Source organism: Meleagris gallopavo, chromosome 11, assembly GCF_905368555.1.
Source record: "Meleagris gallopavo chromosome 11, MGAL_WU_HG_1.1, whole genome shotgun sequence".
NCBI classification, from domain to species: Eukaryota; Metazoa; Chordata; class Aves; order Galliformes; family Phasianidae; genus Meleagris; species Meleagris gallopavo.
Window position 1 is genome coordinate 8619328 of NC_139414.1, and position 27693 is coordinate 8647020.

At 45.3% G+C, this 27693-nt stretch overlaps 1 protein-coding gene across 1 annotated transcript in view; it reads right to left on the reverse strand.

Moving 5' to 3' along the window:
• IRS1 (insulin receptor substrate 1) overlaps positions 1–6581 on the reverse strand; it is a 48481-nt gene extending 41900 nt beyond the window's left edge. The window contains exon 1 of the mRNA XM_085233364.1: positions 1887–6581. Within this exon, the coding sequence (XP_085089490.1) occupies positions 1887–5415 (3529 nt within the window). The 5' untranslated portion in view covers positions 5416–6581. The remainder of the gene's footprint in view (positions 1–1886) is intronic.
• Positions 6582–27693: the final 21112 nt, after the last annotated feature.

Consider the following 27693-nt stretch of genomic DNA (forward strand, 5'->3'; position numbering starts at 1 on the left):
CTTAGCCCAATCATAATTTGGGGAAAGAGCTAACTTCAAACAGCAGTTTCTCTGATAGACAACACCTTTCATCACACCCCTCTGCAAGCAGTTGTGTGGTGCTTTCAGCATATTCGTGGGACAGGTGGGTACTTTCTGTCCCACTGACCAGCACAGCTCCGGCAGGGACCTCCCCACTGCTGGGATGGATGGAGAGCTTTGCCACAGCCTTTGTGTTAAGGTGACACATGGGATCAATTAAAGCGAGGTGTCAACAGCAAAGTAAGCACGTCTGTGAAAATCTGCAAGTGAACAGCTGTGGCACTGCCGCCCCTCAGACCTGCAGTTTCTGACTCCTGCACATGTTCATCACTCCCTCAGACCTCAGCTCTGGATTTCTTTGGCACCTGTTTCCCCAGTCTTAGCACAGAACAGGGAAGAACAGCAATACTCCTATCAATGGGAGTGGCAAAACAGCATGCTGCCTCCTCTAGCAAACCTCCACAGGAGCTCAGGGCAATGCTGACCAGGACACCCCAGAGCCCTGGCAGCCTCCCCAAAGACTACAGTGCAAGCGCAGTGCATCTGCTCACTGAGCACTTTAACAGCCACATGGACACAAACAAAACATTTCCTTTCTGCCACCATCTAAGGCAGAGCAGCAACACCTGTACTAATCTGAGATCTCTCTTTGAACTCTGAGCTGGCTCTGGCCTTCGCAAGTCCTTTAGGATCAACATCTTCCAGTGAACTGCTCAAACAGGCAGCAAATACAGACAGCCTGCTCTGTCTTTGTTCAGGTTCTACAAACACTGTCACTACGCAAAATGGAAGCTCTGGTCTTGAACCAAGTGAATGCATGATACAAGCAGTACGTTTATCATACTTCATAATACTTACGATAAAATAATAAAGAGCAGTATGAAATTCATCCCCTCACATCACCATGTACACATCTGTGCCAGCATCCATTTGACACTGCTGGGACCGCTGCTGCTCAAACATAGCGAGAGCTGCTAACAGCACGTGTGGCAGAGCTAACCAGGGAGCAGTGCACAACAGCAGTCACCTTTCACGGAGTGACTCCCACACTTGCACTATGCTGCAGCAGCTCCTGGACCAGATATGTTTGCTCTCAGCTGCATCAAGTTTCCACAGAGGAGAACTGTGGCACTCTTGGTGGCCACGTCTCTACTCACCAGCTACCTGCAACCAAGACGCAACAGCCCAGCAAAGGGCTTTCCCAAATGAAAACTAAAGCTTTAGGGAAAAACAAAACACACCAGTTTGGCCTATGACAAAGGCATGCTTTTGGGGCCTGCTTCTCATGCTGCCTGCAACACTGCCGCGAGCATGAGGCAGCCACGCTCCACATCAATGGAAAGCACAAATGGTGGACGCAACAGTTTGAAGACTCCTAGGTCCTCACCAAATTCAAAGCACTTTCCAAACCGAGGTGAGTTCCAGCTCAGTGCACCTCGTGAGGTGATGCCGCCAGCAGAGCTCTACACGTGGGAAAACACGAGTAGCATGGCTCGCCGCCCTCCCGAGCCGCAGGAGCAAGCGCTAGCCAAAGGAGGATTAAAGCCGGAGCTTCCTATTTCCAGCCCCACGCTCTCAGCCAATTCACATTTTCATTTTCTACAGACCACACCGTAACTACGCACCGCAACGCCGCACCCGCGCAGTCCACACCCGGTATCAGCAGTCGCATCTCAGGAGCATCTTCTGGGACGGGGCTGCAGCAACCGGGCCGTCCCCAAACACCGCGCTCCGGGAACGGGCCCGAGCCACCGCGGTGTCACGGCCCCCCCGGCCCCAGGCATCCCCGGGGGCCCAGCGCCGCGCCCCTCCCCCTCGCGAGGGCACCACGGAGCTCCCCGCGAGGCCGCGCCCCCGGAGCTCACCTTCCCGGCCGGCTCCTAGGGCTCCTCCCGCTTCTGGAAGCTGATGCTGGCGTACGCGCTCAGGTCGTCGCTGGAGTGGCTGCTCCCGCGCGGGGAGCGGGACTGCGGCGGTTTCCCCCCCGGGCCGGAGGCGCCCTCCGCGGGGGGGTGCAGGTGGTGGCGGCGGTGGCCGCAATCCTTCACCAGGTCCAGGTCGATGTAGTTGAGTCCGTTCTCCAGCGCGGCCCCCGGCCCCCTGCTCGCCCAGCCACACGTTCTCGAAGGAGGCCGAGCTGTGGCGCTTCACCTCCTCGGCGCCCGCCGCGCCGCCGCAGGGGAACGGCGCCCCGGGACCGCCGCCGCCCGCCGCCCCGCGGGCGGTGCTCGGAGTGGACGAGAAGGTCTCGGAGCTGTGCCGCCGGCGGCCGCCCTGCGGGTCGGCGCGGATCACCTTGGCGCTCTGGTTACGGCCGGGGCTGAGGCTGACGCGGGTGAAGGCGCTGCCCGCGCCCGGGCCCCCGAGCAGGGAGGAGGAGCGCGGCGGCGCCGCCGCCAGCTCGGCCGGGGGCCGGGGCAGCTCGGGGGAAGCGGCGGCGGCCGCCGGCGGCTTCTCGGCGGCGGAGCGGGCCGCCCGCGCGTCGGCGTAGCCGAGCAACGGGGCGGGCGAAGAGGGCGAGGGGCTGTCGGCGCAGTCCGAGCAGGAGCCCCCCAGCTGCATGCTCACGTAGTCCCGGCCGGGGGTGGCCGCGCCGCGACCCGGCCGTGACGCGGGGGCCGCCCGCGCGGCGGCGAAGGCGCCGGGGCAGTGGGCGCGGGGCGGCCCCAGCTCCATGTTCATGTACTCCTCGGCGGCCTCCCCGCCCGGCGGCCGCGGCAGCCCTGGGGCGGCTGAGGGGAAAGGCGGCTTGTCGCCGGGGACGAACTCGATGTTCACGTACTCGCCGGGGCTCTTGGGCTCCGGGGGCGGCAGCGGCGGGGGCTGCTCGCGGGCCCGCGGCAGGGTGCTGGCCTTGGGGCCGCCCAGCGACAGCCGCGTGGGTCGCGCCAGGCGGCCCTTGGTCTGCACGGCCGTGTCCACCTTGCGCGGGGGCTGCGAGCGCGGCGCGGGACCCTCGGGGCCGCCGGGGCCGCCCAGACTGTCGCTGCTAGTGGAGGAGGACGAGTCCTCGGCGGCGTAGAGGAGGCGGCCGGAGCCGAGCGCTACGCGGGGCTGGGGGCTGCCCTCCTCGCCCGCCTGCCCGCCGGCCCGCCGGTGCACGTGCTTGAAGGAGCGCGGCAACGAGAAGTAGGAGTAGATGGGTTTGTGCAGGACCGCGGCGGCCGCCTCCTCGACGACCGGCTGCCCCGCCGCCCCGAAGTAGCAGTCGGGCGGCGTGCTGGTGGTGGAGCCGCTGGCCGGGGACATGTTGATGTAGTCGCCGCCGCCGCAGGGCAGCTTCCCTTCGTTGCTCTCCACCGAGAGCTTTGGGTGGTGGCCGGCACCGTTCGTCCAAATCTTGCCGTAGCCCGCAGAGCCGCTGTCCGGGGAGTAGCTGCCGCTGGGGGACATCATCATGTAGCCGTTGGAGTCCACCGTAGCCGGAGGGTGGCGGCCCCCTCTGCCGGGGTTGATGATCTGCTGCGGGGCCGACACGCTCTTGGGACTCATGGGCATATAGTCACCGCCCTTGGGGGCAGCCCCACCGCTGGGCAAGGGGGCTACGCCAGGGGACATGGGCATGTAGCCGTCATCCGTGTGCGGAGCAGAGTTGGTCCGATGATGGCTGCCATCCAGGTGGTGCATCTCTAGACACTCCTCAGGATAGGAGTGAGTGGGCACAAAGGCCGAGTGCCGGTAGGAGGGCAGCCGGCTGCTGCCGCAGGGGTAAGAAGGCAACATCTCTGTATACTCCTCAATGGAAGCCACCGAAGACTGGGAGGGTGTCTTCTGGTGGGAGATGGTGGGTGAAGTGCCTGCAGAGTGAGTCCGTTTCCTGAACGCCTTGTCCAAATCAGCAATGTCCTCGCTACCGGCTCGGGGACAGCATGACGTGCTGGGGTAGCGGGGCTGCTGCTGTGGGTGGCAGGTGCGTGGGATGAAGTGGCCATTGGGAGCTGCCAGGCTGCAGCAGGACGAAGCGGCCTTCCCCCCCATGCAGATGTAGTTGAGCTCTTCATCGCCCCGAGCTGGCGGGGTGTGTCCTAGAGAATCTGGGGTCACGCTGCGAAAAGAGCTGCGGAAGTCACACGGGCTAGAACCATATTCATCAGAAGAAATAAATCCACCATCGCTAGGGGAGCCAGAAACCGAAGCACTGGACCTTCGTGGAAACAGGCAGTCTGATGTGGAGCCGTGGCCACTGGTGCTGCTGGACGACAGGCTGACTGGGCTGGTGGCCGATGGGGAGCAGCGCGAGGAAGGCATCGGGATGGAACGACTGTGGTTGAGCGGAGGATGGAGCCTGGAGTTGCCACGGTGTCTGTGCGAGTGGGTCCGGTTGGCACTGGGGCTAACTGGGCTACCATCCACCGAGGCAGGCCTTGACATGGTGCCTTCCCCATCGCTGGATGCGCGGACCCGGAAGGAGTTGGGTTTGCCACCCATACCTCCTCCCCCACCGCCAGCTGGGGAGGTGGCTGTAACGCTCTCGGTTCTGGACCGGCGACTGAGCCCCACTTGGCTGGGCGGAGGGTTGTTGATGTGATGCCTGCTACGAAGGGGCACGGAGATGGGGTTGGAACAGTTAGAGGACGACTGGCTCTTGCTGCGCGGTCGGAATTCCTCACTCATGGCTCTCATGGCCTCCAGGATGGTTTCATGCATGTTCTGCGCCACCACAGAGTCATCCACCTGCATCCAGAACTCCCCGGGCCCGGTCACTGCCGAGCGTCCCACCTCAATGAAGAAGAAGTTCTCAGAATGTCCGCAACGGCGGATATTGAGCAGCTGCAGCACCACAGCAGCCGCATCCGAATTCAGCTTTACGAAGCTGATGGTCTTGTTAGTCAGGCACAGGCGGTAGATGCCAATCAGGTTCTTTGTCTGGCCTAGCCCCTTAGGCTTCAGAATTACTTGCCAAACTTCCTTAAAAGCAGGGCCAGGGGCTACCTCACCATAGCTGTCCTCACCTGCTTCCCCCAGCCCCACGCTGCTGCCCCCAAAGGTGACATCGCTGTGGTGGTGGTGGTGATGGTGGTGGAGGTGGTGGTGGCCTTTGGCCCTGTTGTGCAACTGCAGCAGCGCTTGGTACCAGCTCTCCTGTTCCAGTTCACTGTCAGCTGCGATGGCAAAGTGCTCGTCCTTGGTGTAGAGGGCCACCAGGTGCTTGTTCTTGGAGTCAGCCCGCTTGTTGATGTTGAAGCAGCTTTCCAATGGGATGGAGCGCTTGGGGGCCCCCGACTTGTGTCTCCATTTCTTCTCATTTTCATAATACTCCAGCCGGGCGGGTCCAGACTCGCTGGCTGCCCTCAGCACGAAAAAGCGTTTATGCATGCTCTTGGGTTTGCGCAAGTAACCCACCTTTCTGACATCCGAGAAGAAGCCCTCGTTGTTATCTGTGGGACTGGCCATGGCGAGAGGCAGTGCTGCTGCTACCGACGTCAGCAGTCCACAAGACCCCCAAACAGCCGCGCCAGCTACAAAAGTCAACAACCACCCAAAATAAAATGCACGCAACAATTTAAAATTAAAAAAAAAAAAAAAAAAAAAAGGAAAAAAGCTCAGGATCCCCTTCTGAAAACGGACGGCGAAGGGACAGGAGCACGGGGCGAGCAGCTGTTCGGCAGCAGAGGCAGCCTCCGGCACCAGACCGGAGTTCGTGTCGCTGTTTATGCCCCAATCGCCACTACGTGCGCGTCTTTAATAAGTTACAGTCCGGTCCCGCTGTCCAGGCGAAAGCCGCGTCCCGAGGGCAGCCACCGGGAGGGAGAATCGCATCCTCGGTCCGCGGGGTTCGGGTCCCCACGGGGCACGAGGTCCGGCAGCCCTTCCTCTCTCAACTTTACCTCCGCGAGCTGCGATTCTTGTTGCAGATTAAATATCCTCTCGGGGGCGGAGATTGTTTTGCAAAGTCCGGGGTTTGCACCCAAAAAAAAAAAAAAAAAAAAAAAAAAAAAAAAAAAAAAAAACACGCTTCTTTCCCCCCTCCCAAATTAAAAAAAAAAAAAAAGAAAGAAACCAACAGTAAAGCCCCACAGCACAGCACAGCAGCTCCCCAGGCTCAGCGCCGCGGCTGCTGCTGCTGCTCCCGCTCGGGCGCGCGGAGGAGGCTGCCGACCCCATTCAGTCCCATCTCGTTAGGCAGAGAAAGTGCCATTTCCACACAGAACGCGACCCGGCGGCGGCAGGAGGGGAGGCAGCCCGAGCGCGGCACGAACATCCCCTCTTCCTCCTCCTCCTCATTCCAGGCGGCAGCGCCTCAGCGGCCGGCGGCGCGGTTCCCTCCCGCGCCCCAGGCTGGCGGGGGACGCGGGCACGGCCGCGGCGACTCGCTCCACGCCGGCTTCTCCGCGGAGTTTCCCGGCGCTGCGCACCGAAACGGGCGGCGGGGGCCGCGCTTCGCTCTCCGGCCCCTCCGCCCGCCGCCGCGGCTCAGGCTCGCTGCGAGCAGAACAACACGTGACGGCGCCAGTGCGTGGACCATCCCCGAGCCGCCGCCGCCGCCGCCGCCAGGCTCCCGGCCAGCCCAGCGCCGCGGCCCCGCGGCCCGCCCCACCGCTCCCCGCCCTCAGTCAGCGCGGCCGCGGGGGCCGCCACCGCTGGGCCCGGCCCCGAGCCGCACCGCCCGCCGGGGGTCGCGCCCGCATTGGTGCATCCGCCCGTCAGTCACGAGGCGGCGGGGAGGCGGGGCCGGGCCGAGGCGCGTAGTAAGGAGGCGTAGACGCCATTCGGCGGCGTGTTATTTATAACCGCCGGCGGCGGCCTCTGCAGTGTGGCTGGCTTGCGGCGGGAGGCGGGGAGCCGCCCTCCTTCGCCTCGCGGCAGGGCAGGGCAAGTCCGAGCGCCGAGCCGGCCCGAGCCCCGCTGTGCCTCGGGAGCGTTTCCGGCTCTTACGTGGCTCGAGCGCGGCTGCCCCTCCTCCGCCGTGCCCCGAATAGCACCGGGAGGTTCGGCCCGGAGCCCCGTGCGGCAGAAACGTCGGGTGGGGGTTCCTAGATGAGGGAACCTATTCTTTTTAATTTCTTTTCCTCGAGCAGCTGTCTATTCTCCCGCATCGTTCTGCGCTAAATGAAACTGAATAGTCAGCGTGCTCTGCAGCTTAGAGGGCCGAAACGTGCTGCATGCATTGCTCCCATCGCCGAGGAGGAAACAAGTGCTGCAAGCCAGCTCCAGGAGACGCGCTGCTCACTGCGCTGCTCAATGCTGCCACCTGCAGGGCAGCTCGCGCTCCCGGTCCGCTCCGTCGCTCTCGCAGAGCCCAGGGCAGGGTCTGCTCCTCCACGCCATTTCTCCAGAACATAGAGACTTCTACTGCCGTTTCCAGCTTTGCTGTCAAGGATCTCGTGGCTGTACAGCTGTCTGAGATTGCCGCTCGGCAGCTCGGAATAGAAAGGTTTTCCTGACACATTTGCACACATGTAGAGATCTGAGGGGATGCGGGCCGTGCTGCTAGGCCATCTTACAGCTGACACAAACCACAGCATCATTTAAAGGCATCCACACAGTGATGGTTCATAATATAAGAGCAGAATCCACCTGCTGAGACCAAAGGAGTGAGCAGATATAATCCATGCTGTACCACTGATGTGTATCATCTCATACTTTCCTTTACACAGTAGTTTGCCATGACAGAAACAAATGTTTGTATTGAAAATAATTCCATTCCACGTACCTTGAGATGCTTACTACATCTTGAAACAGGATGATGGGAAGTTACTTCCCCATGTCATGGCACAGTGAGACTGACTTCAGCCATTGGGCAGAACTGCGGTTACTGTTGCAGCCATGTTGCAGGGTAAAGGCTGTGGATCCTAGGGCAAGGGGAGAGCTCCTAAACCTCCTTTCCCTGTCCCTCCATTGGCATGGAAGTGCATGTAATACACATACAGTTTTAATTAGACATTTTGCACATAATAGACAAGCCTATTAAGTAATAACTTCCATTTGCTATGCCCCATTCTTTGTCTTCCTGATGCACTTGGCAAGCAATAGAGCATACAAATGGAATGATCTCCTGATAGAGGACAAAATCCACCTGATGTCCAGTGTTGCACAAGGACACAGAGCTCAGGGTGAAAGCAGGAGGCAGTTCTGTCCACAGCATGCGCTCTGTTTATCTCCATTCTCTTCACTAGCAGCATAGCTGACCTGACAGACACACTGACTTTTGGGTGTTCTTGGCTGTTTTTCAGGTGGATCCACTGATGTCCCAGAAGAGTTTTCAAACTTTACGTTCAGATTTACATATTTTGTCCAGTAGAACAGACAATAGCCAACACTAAGATATTTTCAAACAGTTTTTTTTGGAGACACCACACCAGACTTCATCTTAAAATGACTGGGTTGTTGGCTTTTTGTTTGTTTTTCCTCTTTGAGCTCCAAAGGTCTGAAACTGCACACTTCTCGGTAAGGTAAACACACACCAGCAGGCCAAGGAGAGGAATGTATCCTTGCTTTTTATATATAAATATCCCCCTTCTGTGACAGCGAGCATGTGAGAATTCAGTCTGCACAATTAATATCAGAGGGGTTCACGTGATAGAATATTCTGGCAGTAAATCAAGAGAGGGTAAAGCACAACAGGCCACTCAGGTCCCTGTCCACATGGGCTGTGAACATCCCCAGGCATGAAGATCCTTCACTAGGCAAACTGCTCTAGTGGTGGACCTCCCTCACTGTAAGGAAGACTTATGTTTGAACACAGTTTTCAGTATTTCAGTCTGTGCCTGTTGCAGGTGGGCATCACTGCGAAGTGCCCAGCCCTGTATCCCTCCCACCAGGTATGTCTGCAGATTGACAGTTAGGATCTGGCCCTTGTTCCAAGGCTGACTTCACTGCATATTTTATTTGTTTAAGCTCATTTGTACTATTTACTTTCCTCTACATTCAACACTCAGGATGAAACTTGCATAACTCTTTCAAAAATAGCATAGTTGACTGTAAGCTAGTTAAATCATTACTTGAGTAAACAAGCTGTTTGATTTCTATTAAATGAGTGGTAGTAGTATCATGAGCATGGCAGAAACACAGAACAGAACTTACATCCCCAACTTCTACTGTCATCTCTAAGGCAGATTGAGCACACTGATGGAATAGTTAATGACAGCTCTCAAATGTATTACATTACAAGCAGTCAGCTTATCTGATAGCACTTGTACTTAACTGTGTCACAGTAATGAGAACAAAAAAAATATTTTAGTCATCTTTTCCATCTGTTGCTTATTAGAATTGTTTCTGCAGTGTATTTTCTGCAGATTGGCCAGTACACACATAAAACAGTTTTACTGGTATCAACATACAGAGTACTAATTACATGAAATATTCAATTTGTAATAGTCAATTAACCAGCTCTTATCTTAAAAATAGTGTTAATATATCTCTTATTATTTTTCTACCTCCTTAAGTATGGCTCTGTTTAAAGAAGCAAAGATAAAACATCATTCCTATGCTTTCCATTTGGGAATCTGGCTATCCCAGAGAAGCATCACTAAACTAACAGGAAGCTAAATGATACTCTTGGATAATTCCCAAACTACACTGATTAACCTTCAGCTCTGCATCTATTATCTTTAGATTTCCATCTTGTAATATCTTCTGAAAAGGTGTCAATGCTTCACAGACTTCTTTTTTGCTTTCTTTTTCTGTCTCCACAGACAAAATTGCCTGGAGCATGAATTTTAAAAGTTACAGAATCTTTTATCCAATTTATAATAATTTTTGTCTGTACTGGTATTAAGGCAATTGTCTCAGGTGGCTTTTGATAAGTCCACTTTTTTTTTTTTAAAGCCCCTGTAGCAGTGTCCACAGAGACTGTGAAAAATGAAGCCTAAAAGGCAGTTTTGCCCACGGTTGCTTGAAGATGGCATAGAATCATAGAACCTCTTAGCTTGGGAAAGACCTCTAAGATTGTCTAGTCTAGCCATCCAACCACCACTAACACTGCCCACTAAACCATGTTCCTTAGTACATGCACCTTGAACACCTCCAGGGGCAGCCTGTGCCACTGCCTGACTTGGACTTGCTCCACAGGCTCTGCCTACGATTAAAGCTTCCTTAAGCTTTCACTCATGCAATAGGAAAACTTAACTGCAGCATGATGATTTTAAATCAAAAATACTTCCTAAGTTTCTGGTCTTTTGAAGAATTACTGTGGGTTCAAAGAGTTACAGAAAAGTCACATTACACTGTTATGCTTCCTTTTTTATAAAATATAAACAGAAGAAAAAGCAACTCTGACCTATACTAATATTCAGTGACAAATTGAGCTAACTACTTATTCAAATGTAGCTGATCTTAGAATTTTGAGAGGTATTATCCCTGTGAAAACATCAGTTCAGTACTCTTATAGAAGTCAAAAAACAACGAAGAACAGATATATCATTAGAAATTAACAGGTAAAAGACAATGTTGTAAACGAATAAATCTGTTGTACACTTTGCTTTGGCCTACTATGGGAAATTCTACTTTCTAGTCTTGAAAACACTATTAAAGAATTGGAAGAGATAAGAATATGTGATGAAAGGTAGGTCAAGCTAGCTTAACAGCCTAAGATTTTTCATGCTGGAAAAAGAATGCCTTGGAAGTGATGTGACATATCTGCAAATATCATTCCTGGCAAGGAGAAGGTGAAAGAAGATTGATTGTTTCAAGACACAAGATGAAAGATACAAAACAATAAGCTTCAAAACAAATATGAAGCTACTTCTCCAGATAAGGTCAATGAACTTGGGAAATCATCACCAAAGGATGCTGTGACTTGGGAAAAAAAAAAAAAAAACAAAAAACAGCAGATCAGCAGCTAGAGAAAAGTCTGTCAATGCAATACAGAGATACCACACCCAGCTCCAAAACTGCACCAGGTACAGATCTGCAGAAGCTGTGAGTTTTTTAGTTAAGCATTATTTATGGGCAGTACTTGCACATGCATCTACAGAGCTGTTGGCCACTGTCAGTAACACCAAGCCCACATCAGCCTTGGTATTATTCTGCGCATATGTAGAAGCTTATGCTTCTACAATAAATTTCACAAGTGCTGTGGTTGATCTGAACTCTGTATCTTCCATGTTTGAACCCACAACTTAGCCTACTGTAAGACAAAATACTGCAAGAAGTACTCCATTATTTTTGAGCCATTATTTGACTCAAATTGTATTTTTTTTAGAAGCACCTTCTGTTGAGAGGTATCAGAACAGTCCTTGGACTCAAACAGATAATTTTATGAAAATTCATATGCATGATACACACAGTAGAGATTACTAATTTAAGTGTAATATAATTCTAAATTATCCCAGTGCTTCAGGATTTTTTCCTAGTTGGGAAGCACAATCTAGCCTCTACTTCTGAGGAAAAATAAGCCCGTGCCATCAGTGTGATTTTGTAATTAATTACAGTACTAGACTAAATGTTATATCTTTTGAGATCACACTGGTGATACAAGAGCTTCCATTGGACAAAACATTTGTTTTGCATGTATTAATTACTGATTTTATGTTATGAAAGACGGTCAGTGGAGCCCAACTTTCAAAAGGTTACATCAGAGAAGAAATGTTGAGCTTACAAAGCACAAACTCAGCAGGATGCATTTCAGCAATCTTCAGGATGTAGCGTGGTGTAACTTAAGAGGCTGTGTCAAGTCCAGGCTCAGTAGCCTCTAGAGTGAGAGAGCATGGCAAGTGATGAAGCAGTAGATGCTAGGATATCCCCATCCATTTTTAAACACTGCACATTATTGTTCTCTACATTTTAGGAAACCCACACTTATAAACAGCGGTATTCATTCCACATTATTTAAACAGGGACATTTATGAATCTGCCAAATACTCCTTTAAGATACTATAGTAAGGAGTTTTTAAAACGATCTGTTGGACAGGGAATCATTCAAAGTACAATGTGAATGACTTACTGAGAATCCCATACCTCTCCTAAACCATACTACTTGAGCAGTTTCTGGGATAGGGCCCAGGAAATATCCATGAGCTCCTGTATAATGCAAGCAGCACTAATGGAGTAACTTCACTAAAAATACAGTTTTACATACACCTTTCATGCAAAAAGCCTTTGTGCATGTGAGTAATACCCTAAATATTGTAATCATGCTGCCTTCCACACCAAGTGGTCTTTCTAGACTGAACCAAGCTTTCCATGGAGTCATCTTAACTAGATGCAGCTATCAATCGTCATCTATTACCTCCTCCTACCCAATTTCTGCACAACCTTTCTAACCATTACCCCCATAGCTTATGTCAGTGAGCAAGAAGTTGCATGGGAAATGCATAGGCAGAAGTCATCATCCAGAGGTGCAAAGGTGCACCTGCAGCTGATTCAAGTACATTAGCTGCAGTTTTTTCAAGTTTTTAAATTTTAAATATAAAGCCATAAAACCATATAAAAGCATAACCACACGTAAGCACATTGGTTACTATGCTTTAGTTTGGACTGGTTGGAGTGTGAATACAGGGGTGAATCAAGCACTGAAAACATACTTCTCTTCATATATGTCCACAAATGAGCAAGTATACCTGCATGTACACATTTTGTCATGCAAAGGAAAGCATTAGAAGAACTTGACTTCCATTTTCATGTTAAAATAATGTTCTTACTAGTTCCAGAACTCAAAATTGACTGATCCCAGACAAAATGAAATTTAAGAAATTTTAGACAAAATCCAGTTGATAGTTTTGAGTTCTGTCTGCATGAAGAAAAACTTTTTTTCTTCCTCACCACTATTCATATCTTGCAAAAAAGTGTCTTTTGAGATTCCTGGGAGCTTAACAACAGGGAAATACATGCTTCTTCCAGGGAGCAGGCTGTCATTCAAGTCTTGATCTAGCTATAAAACAGTTATTGAGCCCATTTCACATAACAGTGTTCTTGTATATCAGTTCAAAGCATTTCATTAGTAAACTGAGAAGATCCAAGACACCATTCACCCCAGGACCAAGGTAAACTCAATTTGTTTACACTGAAAATATTCCAGCAGAAAGGAAAATGTAGCATATAGAGGAAAAAAAGGAAATAGTAATTTATGTACAAATGTTTATCTGGAAAAAATGTATTACCTGAATTCAAGAAAGTGTCCTGGAAGAAGAATGAAACAAAGACAATCAACTGAAAAAACAAACATCACAAATCAAACATTCACAAGTTTAATTTTTTTTTTCCAATTCTGACAACTGTTTTAGAAAACCTGGACTATGTCATGTGCAGTTTACACAGCCTCTCTGAGGTTACAGAATTAGAAGTGACAGGTTATACTATTCCTATATGGGAGTTCTCAGGTTCTTGCATTCTTTCCTGTTTTTCAGCTATGGTCTGTAATCAACCCAGGACCTGCAGCTTAAATCCCAAAATTATAATCATAAATAAAAAAGTTCTGACAATTGCCAACATCAGATTTATCAAAAAATAAGCAAAGTTATCCAAATTAAGTGGCATTAAATACATACTGGTCTCCTCAGTGCATATAACTGAAATTAGAGAAAGCTATTTGTTGCCTTAATACTGTATTCAGCATGACATAGCTTATAAATGCAGAGCAGGATTTCCATCTTTCCCACTAATTACTCCTAGAAATTTAAATCTAATAAGTGAGCTAGCAAGCCCAACTTTTTTTTTTTTCCAATTTGGAAACCAAAATACAGATCATCTAAGAAATTCAGTTTGAATTCTGAGACAGTTTTTTGTTAGAGGGCCTGCAAAAATGCTATCAAGTACACTGGACTTCTGTAATTTAATTATTTCACTATGCATTCACAAAGCCACACATACAAGTATTAATAACAGCATTTAATACATGTAACAAGATAAATACATGAATACAACATATTGCTCTGCAGTTATTGCTATTAAGTGATTTGCTAACACTGAAAATGATTTTGCTTCGCTTTGGCATACACAGTGCTACAGCAAGTCCAACCAATTAACCACCTCTGCTGACGAGCAGAAGGTCTCCATGCCTACTATCCTCTGCTAGCTTTTCCAACCACTTAATTTATTAATTTTTGGGGATGTTTTAGTTCATTTACATAAATACATCCTCTCCTCTTATTATGCTATTACATGCACTAGATTTTTTTTTTCCCCTACAGAGCACTACTGAGAATTGTTATTGGCCAGCAGAGAGAGTTAATAATGCCTTTCCATACTATCCAAACATAGTCTCACAGAACCCTCTTCTCACAGCTTCCTTAATCAGATTTACATGTTTGCATTCACACTGAAAGGACAGCAAGGCACTGTTTGTCACCCAAGACACACGACCAGCTAAGGGAAGGAGGGTCTCGAAGTGGGCAGTACTTGCATTCTTTGTCTCTGGGTGTAGGTAGGCACCAAAACACTCGGCTGCTGATGGAGCTGGACAGACTAAAGGTACCAGCAGAACACAGCTGTGAAATCTGGGAAACCAAGACAATTATGGAAATAGCTGGGGACCCATGAAATAGGTTGGTTGCATTTGACTGATTTCCGGGTCTTCCCTTCATGAGACTACAGTGCTATGAGGAGATACACTGGAGCACCACAACCACACTCTTGACTTTGCATCTTGTATCAGAAGAAAGCCAGAGGCAAAGCTCTAAATCAAGGATTGAATTGCAGAAAACAGATCTGAGGTCACATCCTGCAGGAATTTTACCTTTACTGCTCTATTGGAGGTCCCTTACTTCAAGTATCTATAGAGGAGTTTTACTTATTTTCTCACCCAATATCCCCATAATTCTGCAGCATTTGTATTCTTCTAGCTTTTCACATAACTTCTGTATTTATTGCCTCCTATTATACACACAAAGCTAGTGCAAATAGCGTGAAGTAAAATATTTGACTTAATTCAGTACATTTTGCACCCTGTCATTTCCTGGTAGTTACTGACAGCATTCAGAGGCTGCTTGCAGACACCCCTTCTCCATGTGTAGGTCCTTTGCTTGCTTTCTCATACTGAAATCTTTAAGGATCACAATTTTCCAGTTTGAATATTTTTACCCAAAATAAAAACCTGAACGTGCTAAGGATTTTCTGATGTACGCAGCTGCCTTGCTTGTTCCCTCTTTTATAGGATTAAACTATGAGTGAATATAGTTGCCTGGCTGATTTGTCTGTTTCTTCCACTACTTCTAAAAATAGCACCCAGGAGATAGCAAAGGAATTGGGAATTTACACAAGGACAGGATACCTCTTGGGCTTTTTAATCCTTTAAGAATTATTTAGCAGTGATTACAGATTTGAGACTGACATCTCAATACAATGAAACCCTCAATTTATCCATGCTATCAGCAAGGCTCCAGTTATGGCACAATTCTATAGCTATGGAATTTGTTGCCGTTAATCATTATTCTATAGGATAGAATTAATTCAATCTCAGCTTCTGTTGTTTCAAACAGATGTTTCTTGCCACACAATGACAAAGATCTACTTAAATACATGAGCAGAGTATAAATAATGTCTTCCTGAGTCTGCAGAACAACCTGAAAAAAAGTTAATGGAGAGGTCTGTTTCACCCTAGTAGTCTCAAACAGTTGTCAAGTCTGGTACTAAAAGATAAGTTAAAACGTTGCCTTCAGTAATTATTCCTATATGTAGAATTTCAGCAGAAGCATCCAGCTTTTGTTCTTAACCTCCAGTCCAAAGCTGCCCATTTGGTGGAAAAATAAAAAAATCAATATCCCAAAGGAATTCATTCTCATTATGAAACACTTTCATACCTAACTAACTTCAAATGCCTTTTGACTTTAATTAAGCTACTGTAGATCCCATTTCTTTTATTACTTTAGTGCTATAGCAAACTTGGTATAAAACATCGGTCCAACTTGCTAAACAGCTTTTAGCCTTCTGGGCACCAGGCTCCTGTGTATATGTGCTACAGCAAAACACAGCTTCACCAATCAGCCACAGACTGGCTTTGGTAGGAATTATTTGCACTACCTTACTGAGACCTCTAAAAATACAACATATTAATCATGCTCTCTTCCAGCTGAACCTGGTGACTGCTACTGGTATCAGCAGTTCAGACTAAGATTTAACCCATCATTTGCTCTATAGGCACGCTCTGTGACGGGTGCAGCTGATGAACTGGATTGTAATATCTATTTCTGCCAGGCAACTGAAGATCTACACAACGCAACTCGTGCCAACAAAGCAGCAAAACAACAGGGATGCCTGCTCCACACTATGGGAGTCTTGCACTTCATTCATAGCCCTGACTAATGCACATCAGGCATCCGAAAGACAATATGCATACATGAAAAATGTAAAGACTGAAGCCTTAAGACTTGTGAGGTTCTCTATTAGAAGTACACTTCTCTAGGAGTAGAGTAGTGGAGGACTACAGTTGACTCTAAGGAAGCAGCTTTACACAGCCAAGACTTCTCTTCACGTGTACTTCCCACAGCAACAGTTAATTAGAACAAAGAACAGAATGCAAGAGAGTAAAATAGGAGTTGATGAACATAGAAAATACCCTAAAATCAGACATGGAAAAGTCTTAGCCCAAAGATACAGCCCATCCACCCAAACCACCATGTCTTGTGGAGAGAACGGACCACTAAGTTCTGGGGCACTGTGCTTTGTTTATAACATTTTATGCAGGTTTCCAGGTCATTAAGGACACTATCAGGGTCTTTCACTGTAGGAATACACAATTCCCACTGAAGTAACCTCACTGAGAAGAGCATGAGCTGTACAATCTCAGAAATATGCCAACCCTTTAGCACAAGTTCCTTATTCAGTACCAAGTCAAGCTACATACAGTAAATACTGCAGAGGGCATAGGACTCCTGACCAGCTCCTGGCTGAATCCCATCCTGCAGCTGCATTGAAGGGGAGTAATTTCAGTGGAATCAGCAACAAGTTTGATTTTGTATTGGTGCAATATTCACCAAGTGCCTTTAGTGCACAGTGTAACAGGCAGCTCTGTTGCCTGTGACCTTAATACTACTGATTACCATGCAGCTTGTTGAGTAAGCACTGCATAAGTGAGCAAGTGAGAAGCACATCCACGGAATAAAGATCACACCACATCAACATGTCATTGTTAAGCTTACATTAATCTGAAAATACTTGTTAAACTAGAAGAAATTTCTTTCATTCGCACCATGTGAACCCTCTTCCATTTCAGCATTAAGGCAAATAATCTCTACAGAGCAATCTCACAATTAAAGACTGCAGAATCATGCAAGCAACAAGAAAGCTAGAGTTTGCATGTGTGCTTAATTATAGTTCACTGAGTATTAGGGACACTGAGTATTAGGGTCTGTAACAGTGTTTCCTTCAAAAAGCCAAAGATTTGCTATCAGTACCTGAACAGATGACTTTCAGTACGCAAGTGCTGATTTCAACAACTCTAATGTAATCACAAGAAAATCTTTTGTGCAGATTACTATTCCCAGGTTGTAATTTGTATACACAGAACTAATGGTCTAACGTGACCTAAATAGGGAATGCCACTTTGTTTGTTGAAAATGCAAATAGTTAAGGACCTTGAAAATAGTGGTTGCAGAGGTCACCTCACTGATCTGTTATCAAAGCTTGCATAATTAAGTGGATGCCACAGCCATTAACTTGCATATGGGTTTGTATATGTCAGAGCAGGCCAGCTTAATCTAAAGGTGAATTCAATAATGTTATGCTGAATTGCAGTCCACAAAGCCTATGATTAAGGGTCAGCACACCTGGCTTCTGATTTGATGTCAGCTGCTAACCTTTCTTTGACCTTACTCCCTGCAGACTTAAACTGACTATCACTATGGATATTTTACAATGTCATTCTGCTGATTCTCACAGTGCAGCAAGAAATATCACATAGCCTCACCTTTACTAAGTTAATTTCAAGACCTTCACAGTGTTCACAGAAAACTAGCAATTTCCTAAAACAGCAGTGAGTTGTCATCTCACATAGGGAGGACTTGGATGGAAATTACAGGAAAGCTTATTTTTCCTTTTTCAAAATAACCAATCTATCCATTAGCCAGTGTGGTCTGTAGAATTTGCATGCTTTTCATATCAGCACTGGTGACTAAAATTCATTCTTCCTTAGTGTAGCAGTGTGAAACAAACAGCAGAAAATTTTGCTTATGCTATGTAGGAAATCATTCACACTGCATGAGATTTCCTACTTTACTGACTTTTATTGTTCTTCCGTTTATTCATTTCTCTATATTTGGCAGGTTAGCATATCTTTTTTTTTGTTGATAGGTTGAAGCTTCCTGCCCTTGAGTAGTACAGCCCAAAAACAAACCAAGTCTGTTGTGACCTACAGCTGTTTGCATATAAAAGAGGAAAAAAAAAAATCACTCTCAACTGGGCTTTTCATTTGCATCAGAAAATCTGTTCATTAGAAACCATTCCTAATCTTAAATGGTTCTCTAAGCTCCGTTCCTACCTGATTCTCCTCAAAAACAAATTACAATTCAGAAGTCAAAGGTGGATAATTACACTCATATACCACATTATATCATTTCCAAAAATGATATAACTCCCAAAAGAAGGGATCATTAGGATTTACTCCATATTAGAAAAAGATGCATGGAGAATTTGATACCTGTGTATTTCAGGAATACTGACCAGTTAGAATACACATTGAAATAGTCTACAGAATACTCAACTGTTATTTCACATGAACAATACACTATAGGCTGATCTGCAGGAAAAAATAAACTATTCCAAATCTCCTAACATTCATACATAGGCATTTTGTTATATTTAGGTTCACAAAAGCCTCAAAAAGTATCTTATGCATTAAGATACACAAAATGAAGTGTTTCTTTTAGATTACCAGTTATCAACTCCTACCTTTCCTGCACATACAGGGAAAACAGGGCTTAGTTATGGAAGCTGGCAGCCCCATAAAAATGTATAATCAGTACCAGGAGACTGTGAACCCATTTGATGTTCCTAGTTCAATGAAGGAGTATAACAATTCTACATCCACTTACAGTGTGCATATCATAATCTACAAACAACTACATACTACATCACTCTATAACAGACAAAGCCTATTGGGAAGCAGTTGAAACTAGTATGAATTTAGAGCTATACCATCTACAGCAGGAGATGCAAGTCCTAAGCAAGGACTGGGGTTGCTGTTCACATGACAGACATTTCAGTGAGGCTTCATGTCTTGGAATCTGGATGTTTTGTTTGGAGGCCATTCATAACTGCTTTTCCAGTTACAGTTAGGCCCACTAATGAAGGCATTATTTTCACACCTTACTGGAGGAGGGCTCAGACCTTCCAGCTCTGTGCAATTGTTTTATGAGCCCTACTGGCACACAGGTGAAATTACTGATCTTCTCTATCATAGTTCCACACCCAGCAGGTGAAGGGGAGTAGTCTCAACAAGGGATAATGAGAAACAGCTGAGGCAGAAAAGGGCAGGCATCTCAAGGCTGGCACAGCTGCAGCCAGAGAGGGAAAGTGGGGCTTCCCAATTCCTCAGGCTGAGGACTTCACAGCCCCCAGAGTGCCCAGGTCCCTGCCCCAGCACCTTCTCCTCCCAGGGAATCCCCATGATGCTCCAAGCTTGACTCTCAGGGCTTACTTTCTGTGCAGTCTTCTCTTCCATCTTCACTCATTCCTCCAATCAATTCTTGCTCATCTTTATTTCCTTTTTCTCTGTCTGTTAAAAAGAAAAGCAGCTGTCAAACAGACTTAGTGCAGTCCTGCAAATCCTGACAATTCTTTTTCTCTCTATTAATATTCTCAACCAAAATAGGCAAACTATAATTTAAAGCCCAGCTGGTTCTTAAAACAGGGCTTAACACCTGTGCTGGCTCCCTACAAAAGACCAAATGTAGTCCTTCTTCATAGTCACTTCTGCTAGATTGCCTTTGCTACCCAGTCTATCCATCTCATTAGGAAAAACTACCCAAAGCAAAAGGAGTTTCCATATAAGGCATAGAGAAGGTACAAACATTTGCTGGATGTCATGCAGCCATTCTCTCCTACATCCATATCCATAATGTAAACCTTCTAACAGCACCAGCAACTGTCTATGCATAAAGTACACATTGCATTTGCTTCCCATGCAGGTTCTCATTGGCACATACAGCAGTCTCATTTTGCTTGTGTGGAACTTTCATATTTTTTCCCCATTATGAGTCCCAACAGCCCAGATTGATAGCAGACCCAGCTGTCCTTTATAATTACATTTTAATGACTTAGGATAGTTGTTTGCATTTTGGCAACTTGTTTAATAGTGATGACATTTAAATTGTCACAACTAGGCTTCAAAGTTATCAATTTATTAGATGATCAGGAAACTTCACACCCATTGTGGGGTACTATTTTGGCTGCAAATTCAATAATCCATCAGCACACTGATTTATGTAATGAAGGTTACTTCATAGGGATATACTTTAGTTAATTCAGCCTTTAAATGCAGCAACTTGCACAAATTAAAAAGGTTCTGATTACCTGTTTACTATGGCTACAGATTGACAGATATTCTAAACACAGACTTTGTGTTTTGTCTTCTGGTACTTTCTTCATTTCCGTGTACTCTTTTATATATTCTGAAGTTGTGATTACTTCAGAGAAACTTTCTTTTCACACACCAATAGATATACTCAAATACAGCATAGATTACGTACATGGAAGGTTGTTTTTTCAGTTTTTTGCTATTTTACCTCCTTCAACCTAATACTGCATAAGAACACATGTTCAACTTCTTATAAAATAGCAGAAGTTATGAGTAGCAGATAAATTTACCCCTATTTCCTATTCTAAATACCCAGTTTAACCAGAATACTTGCTCCACCAGCACATTCTCAACACACCACTTGGCTGCTCCTCTCCCTCCCTGCTTCCTATTTCCAACCTAATGTCTCAAGTCTCTCTGATGTCTTCCTGACAAGCTACCTAGAAGAGACATGGCACAGGCCTGTAAAGCTGTGTCCTTACTCACAAAGCTGCTGATGCACTGGGTATCGTGACCACTACATGCAGGAACCACAGGCAGCTGCAGAGGTGGTGGCTCTATCCATAAGCAATGCACAGTTCTGGCAGATGCAACTGAAATGGGTTCATTGATTCAAAAATTAATGTGAGAGGCTAATATGTAGGTAGAATTGCCACACATTCATTTCTTCAGGAAAATGAAATTAAATACGTGTTCATATATAGCTGATGACTGATATAAACATGGATACATGAGCCATCTCTGAGGAGAGCAATGCTGACAGGAGCAGGAAGGGGAATAACACTTGCTGCCAAGTTCCCAGCATCACAAGTGCCTCCACTGGAAGGTACCACATGCATGCAAACTCACATCCTATGAGCTCCAACCTACTTCAGGGACATAGCCCAGTAAGAGGATCTGCCAAAAATCATTTCTCAGAGAGGACTGTCTTCAACACATGAACAATGAAAAATTCTAACATACTTTTCCCCCCCCACACACACACTTTTGACTGACTTTTCCCCCTTATTATGGGCATCACCTTCAAGCAAGCAATCATTAAGTAAACAGATCTAAAAGAGAAGTCATTTCAAATACAGATTTCTTCCACTAAATTCCCTCGAGTGCCCACTCCATAGCCCTTGGGCAAACTCCAGCAAGAATTATCTCAAGAAGAGGCCAATGCTCATTAATCAAGCAGAGGCCTGGCTGAAATATTCACAAGCAGCTGTGCAGAATGCTGAGTCACCTCATCACAACAGATCTTGGTATTTCACAATGCCAAAAGCTGCCAGAGACCATTATTTTACAGATTGAAAGCTAGTAAGGAAAACAAGTAATTAAAAATATATTTCTCAAGTTCACTGGACAGAAATAAAAATTAAAAAACAATGAAGAACCAAAGTAAATGTGACAGGTAGCAGAAAAATACATATTACACAGCTGCAGAAATAAAAAGCTGCAAATGCCCACATGTATTTTGGTACAGGAGGAAGAGGTTCCCAGGGGAATCACCAAGGAAACCCTTAGAGTCTCCAGGAAGTAGGAGGGTTTGTCTCCCTGGAACACCCGAAAAACCTGCCCTTCTACCTAGAAAGCAGGAAGATCCCCAGAAACCTGAACAAGTTCACATCAGCACCCACACAGAAGGCCAAGCACTATCTGTATTCCCTTGCTGGAGCCCATTCCATACCAATGGCACGCTCTCCACTGCAGCCCCTGCTTTGTTCCAGGGATGGCCTTTTCCTGCTTTCAAGATCGCCTGTGGAACAAGTAACACAGCTCTGGGCTGTACTGCCTATTTGCACTCAGAGCTGCACTGCCTGCTCTAAGCAGGATGATGTGAGTTCTGCCACCTCCAGCCCCTGAAGACAGCCCCAACCAGGTCCCAAGCCTTGTGATTGTGTTTAAAGAAGACTAGAAACCTCATCAGCAGATGGGTAACAGGCAATAATTTCTAATAAAGCAGAAAGTAAGCTACAGGAGGACAGCAGCCTCTTTGAGTGTTGAAGCTGCTTGTATAGAGACTGCATCACAGCAGACCATTTCTCAGCCTCAACTGCACACCATGACAGGCAGGCACAGGTACAACACTGAAGTAGCTCCCACTGCTGTTCTAGGTGTAGAAAACTTCTACCCATATTTGCTGGTTCTGCCAACAAGCAGCACTACACAGTTCTATCTCTGTCCTTAGAACACGATGGCTACAGCAGCACTACAACAGAAAGAGGGTGAAACTTGTATGTATTTCCTATGCACATCTATGCACACAGACAAGAAAGTATCACCACCAGCAGACTCAGCAGCTACTGCCACTCTGCTGCTGGGCACAACTTCCAGGATACTCCAAAGTTAATCAAGAAAAACCTCCCTCAATTTGTATTTAACTTTGAAGTCTGCTGTTTCTATTTTAGAGTTGAATAAGGCCTCCCATACCTGAAAATTCTGTTTATCTTCCAGCTGATCAGATAAAATATATTACATTTGCCAGAAAATTCTTTTTTTGCCAGGCATGGTTGAAATTTCTCTTGATGTAATCCAATAGCTACAACCTACAGGAACAATGCAACTCTCTGGTTTGGCAATATTCAGTAGTTTTGTGGTATTTGATTATAATCCTTACAATATTACTTATGTTAAAAGACTTAAATGGGCCATAAAACCCATCTGATCTTCATTTCAAATACCTTTCTCTTTTCTACTGCAGCTTTATACTTTCTGCTGAGTGCTTTAAAAACTGAACTAAAGAAAAAGGAAGTGTCTATCTGGGACTGATCTTAAATGAGGATCCTGGGCAGTGGATGTGGGGACCCAGGTGGGGCTGGTGAGGGCAACTGAGACTTATGGGTGCATTTCCCATGACTTAAAGACAATTCTACAAAGTTAAAAGCAAACCAAAACAAGCAAATTAGCAATTTCCAATTCAATTGTGAATACAATGCGCAAGGGATTCAAAGCTTCTAAGGGAAATAGTTTTTTTCAGTGTACAAAAATCAGAAACAAGACAGAATCACAAGGTAAAACTTCAGGTCACCTTTCAGAGACCAAAAGGCAGCAAATGCTTCCTGAACCTCTCTGCAGGGGGCACACTATGTGGATTGGTATGGTGAGTGTATATGCTGTAGAAGTGACGTTAGTACAAAGAGATAAAAGCACAAAGAAGACAAGTTCTCTACCTATATCCATGAGAACATAGAGCAGGAAAAGACTTCTAAAAAGAGGCTTACTGTAATTTCTGGAGAAATTCCTTTACTATCTTTGACAAATCCTTCTTTACAAGGAGTGCCAGATAAAGTCCTTCAGTAGTGCCTCCAGATTAGCTCAACTTTCAGAGCCAGGAACTTGAGAGTACTGAAAATTGATGTTTCCTTGCCCTGCAGAAACACTGCTCCAATTGTCCTTACTCAGTACAGGCCCAGGAGAACACGCAAGAACATCACCAGATTACTGTTACAGCCTTGCAACAAAGCAGTTAAAAATTCATAGAAGAAATAAAATTGGATCAGAACCCATGTTTTCTGAAAAAAAAAAAAGAAAGCAAACAAGAAGCCTTACATTATTTGAATACTTTACAGAAACAGGAAATAATTACAAATTTTCACAGCTACAGTATTAATAAAGTCTCTCTACCAGTAGCAAAATATAACTTCATTTTGCAATTCATAGCAACTATAAACAATGAGATGTAAGTTATGTTGCATCTGAAAAAAGAACTACTCAATGGAATACTTTCTGCATATAGTATTATTGTAGTTAATAATGTTCAGACTGTTTTGTTAATAATTACTTTGTCAGTGATTAGTAAGATTCCCCTGGTCAAGCAAAACAAAGAGAAGTGTCAGCATACCCACTTACAGCAATTGGGCACACCAATACAATGAGAAAGGCATTACAACAAAGGTAAGATAACAGAAGGAGCAGCACAATAGAAAGGTGCTAAGAAGGAAAGTAAGAAGAACACTTACCCATATCAGAAGATTTTATATTTGCAAAGGAAAGCTTCACCAAGAAGAGATCTCCAGAAAGAGACCCTTCCCAATGGCAGTCAGCCCTTAAATGAGGTCTAAGAGAGGTGCAGCCAGGCTCCACCCCTTCCGCTCACGCAGCTGAACTGCCTTCACCTGTGCTCCCAGGGCTGTCTGGGTCCTTTCCCCAGGTGCTCAATCGGTGGTTCAGGCCATGACTCAACAGTAACCGTACACTCATTGCATGTTTTTAAATCAGTTTTAAGGGATAGCAGTTTTCTATCTTACTGTTACAGTTTGTTTTCACCAGTGACCTTGAGTTATATTCTCTTTGAATTTGATACCTTTTTTTAGGCGGCTCTTTAATTGAGTAGAGAGAGCATCTGGTACTGTCCTCCTGGCATATTTTACACATTTATTTCCTTAGTATTGTCTTTTGGTTTATTCTGTTCTCCATAGGTGACATACAACAAGTTAGGACTTTGAGAATGAAAATGCTTTGGTTTAACGGGTTCCTCAATGCAGCGTAGAACTATCAGGTTAAACAGGAGGTGACTAGATGATCAAAAGCCCCTTTGGCTGTAAGCATTATGAAATGTTTTTGATGTTAGTCCATTTTTTTCCAGCCCATGTTCAGATTAATAGACTACTTTACTTTTCAACAGATGTTTCTTCTTTTCCTTCTGGAAGAATACATGAACAAGAACCTGCAGGATGATTCATTTTAACGCTACAAGCTGGAAGCAAAGAATCTACACCCTTCATTATGAAGGTTCTGTTATTGATGGTGACAACTGAACTTGGATAAAGTACATGACCAGCTAAGGAAAAGTTAGCATGAGTGGGCTGTGCAAAAAATGCAAAGTTAATTTCACATCAAAGACTCGAAGAAGTTAAGCCTCGAATTCATATTAAAAATGTTTTATCCAGAAACATTTATGGATATCTATCTTTCTGAATGGCTTGCTTCCACAATTTCCAAAGCATTATGTTATTTTCAGAATTGGAATGGTAGCAGAAGTAAAACAGTTGTATATAAACTAATTATGTACTTAAATCAATCCTGAAATCATCTATATTATATTAGTTATTGGACAGATGCATCATATCCTCACGTATCAAACTTTGGGTTACTATTTCTCCTTCTGTTTGTAAATATCTGTATGATAACTGTTGAGTCACACCACTGACTGAGCACCTGGGCAAAGGACCCAGTCAGCCCTGGGAGTACAGGTGAAGGCAGTTCAGCTGTGTGACCACAAGGGGTGGAGCCTGGCTGCACCTCTCTTTTTAAGGGCTGACTGCCCCTAGAGAGGAATCTCTTTCTGGAGGTCTGTCCTTGGTGAAGCTTCCCCCTGCAAACCTAGATATGGGTGAGGAATCTTCTTTCCTTCCTTTCCTTAACACCTTTTTATTGTGCTAGTCCTTGTGTTATCATGCCTTTTCTATAGTATTGACCTGTCCAATTGCTACAATGCTACTACATACCGACTGTCCAGGAAAGCCATAGCTCCTTTCCCATAACTATGCTTATGCGTTCTTCTAATGTTTCTGAGCTAGTCCTACCTATTTTTTTCATGATTGAAAACAGCGTTTCAATTATGCTACTATCAAGTTTCCAGCATTAATTAAAAAAAAAAATCAGATATGGATTTAATCAGTATCTATGCATTCCATAGCAAGCTGTTCCTTCCCAATTATTTCATTGGAAAATGAAATTATTTCATTTTCAAAAACGTTCACATGTATCTCAGAAAAATGAGGCCTGTTTTACTGCCTCTAAAACCTGTTTAAACCTTGTGCTATTAAGCAAGAGAGAGATTTCAATGTCACTCTTATTATTGGTCAACATATGACTAAGCTGTATGTTTACATTGATAATAGCTGTAATATAAATATTTACGTGGATTATATAGCTAGCAGTAAGGCGTAAGCAGCATTAACTGAATGCGTCACTGCTGTGCTAGCTGTACAGGGGACATGAAAATGCTGTTTTTATTTTTTATTTTCTTTCAAAGTATTGAATTCTCTTCTTAATCAGCTCAGGCATATATAGAAAACAGAACCTATACTGTTAATAGCTGCTTAAATAGACAGTGAAATTGTTGTATGTGTTGTACTTTTTAGGTGCCAGCTCTTCAGCCTAGTTAAATTGCTCTTCTTACTCAAAAACGTCTTTCAGGGCATCTTAAGAACAACTGGGTGATCTCATGTATAGGAAATCTATGAGCATGGCTAAATAAATCAATGTCATCGTGTTTTAAAACTGACCATGCAAAAGTTGTGGTGTGTAAAACAGTATTTTCTATTTTTTTAATAAGAAAAATGAACTTTCAGACAAAAAGGTGGAAGAAATCCATGAGGTAAATAGTAGCATGAGATCATAGAAAGAGAGAAGCAGCGCTTTTATTTCTTAAGTGTACATATATATGTATACTCACAGCTATTTATGTGGTAAAAAGTAGTATGTTCTGTGTTTTTTGTTAGCAAACTTTTTGAAAATGTGGAGAGGAAAAAAAGCTTAATGCAGTATCAAATCCTGCACTCAGCTATAAAGTACAAGAACACACATGGCCCATGAATTGCAGCACCTGAATGCATCGTTCACTTAGCCTACAATTGTTCCTGTGACTCCTGTTATTTGGGCTTTATAAAAAAGATAAGATAAAAAAATATATGATTGCACAGGTTAACACAGGATGTTAAGAATGCAGAGCTTCCAGGTTCCAGAAAGATATGACCTCAAGTCTCGTACATCCAGTAATAAGATCTGAGCCTACACTCAGGCAGTAAATACTGCATGGTTAAGAATTACAGACCGGAGTTACAACTGCATGAAACTAGAGTAGGCTATTACAGAAAATGGTGCCAATTATAGAAAACCTGGTGTATGTTAGGAATTCCAGAACGATAGATTTTCTAACTCCCACATCCTATGATTTTTATGAATTATGACGATTAGCATTAATTGAGGTAACAGATCTCAATGTGCCAAAACTGAAGAGCTTAGCATAAGGTGTCTGGATGACGGCACACTGGACGTGCCCTCCTCTTTTGGCTTCTGCGTGCTCTTGGAAGAGAGCAGAATGCTGCAGTTGCTTGTTTTGGCACGGCCTGCTCCTTTAACTCCATCCCCACCCTGTTTCTAGGAATTCAGCCCCTTTCATGCCTGCCAGTCTGCTGAGCTGTGCGCTGTTTTTGGAAGGGCAGATTACAATTTTCACATAAATTCTATGACATACTCGTGTGAATTGCCAAGATGTTCTACGAAACCGAAGTGCTGCAGAACTGACAGTAAAGCAGGGCCGTTTGCAAGTAGCTTTGGCTACGGTCTTTGTG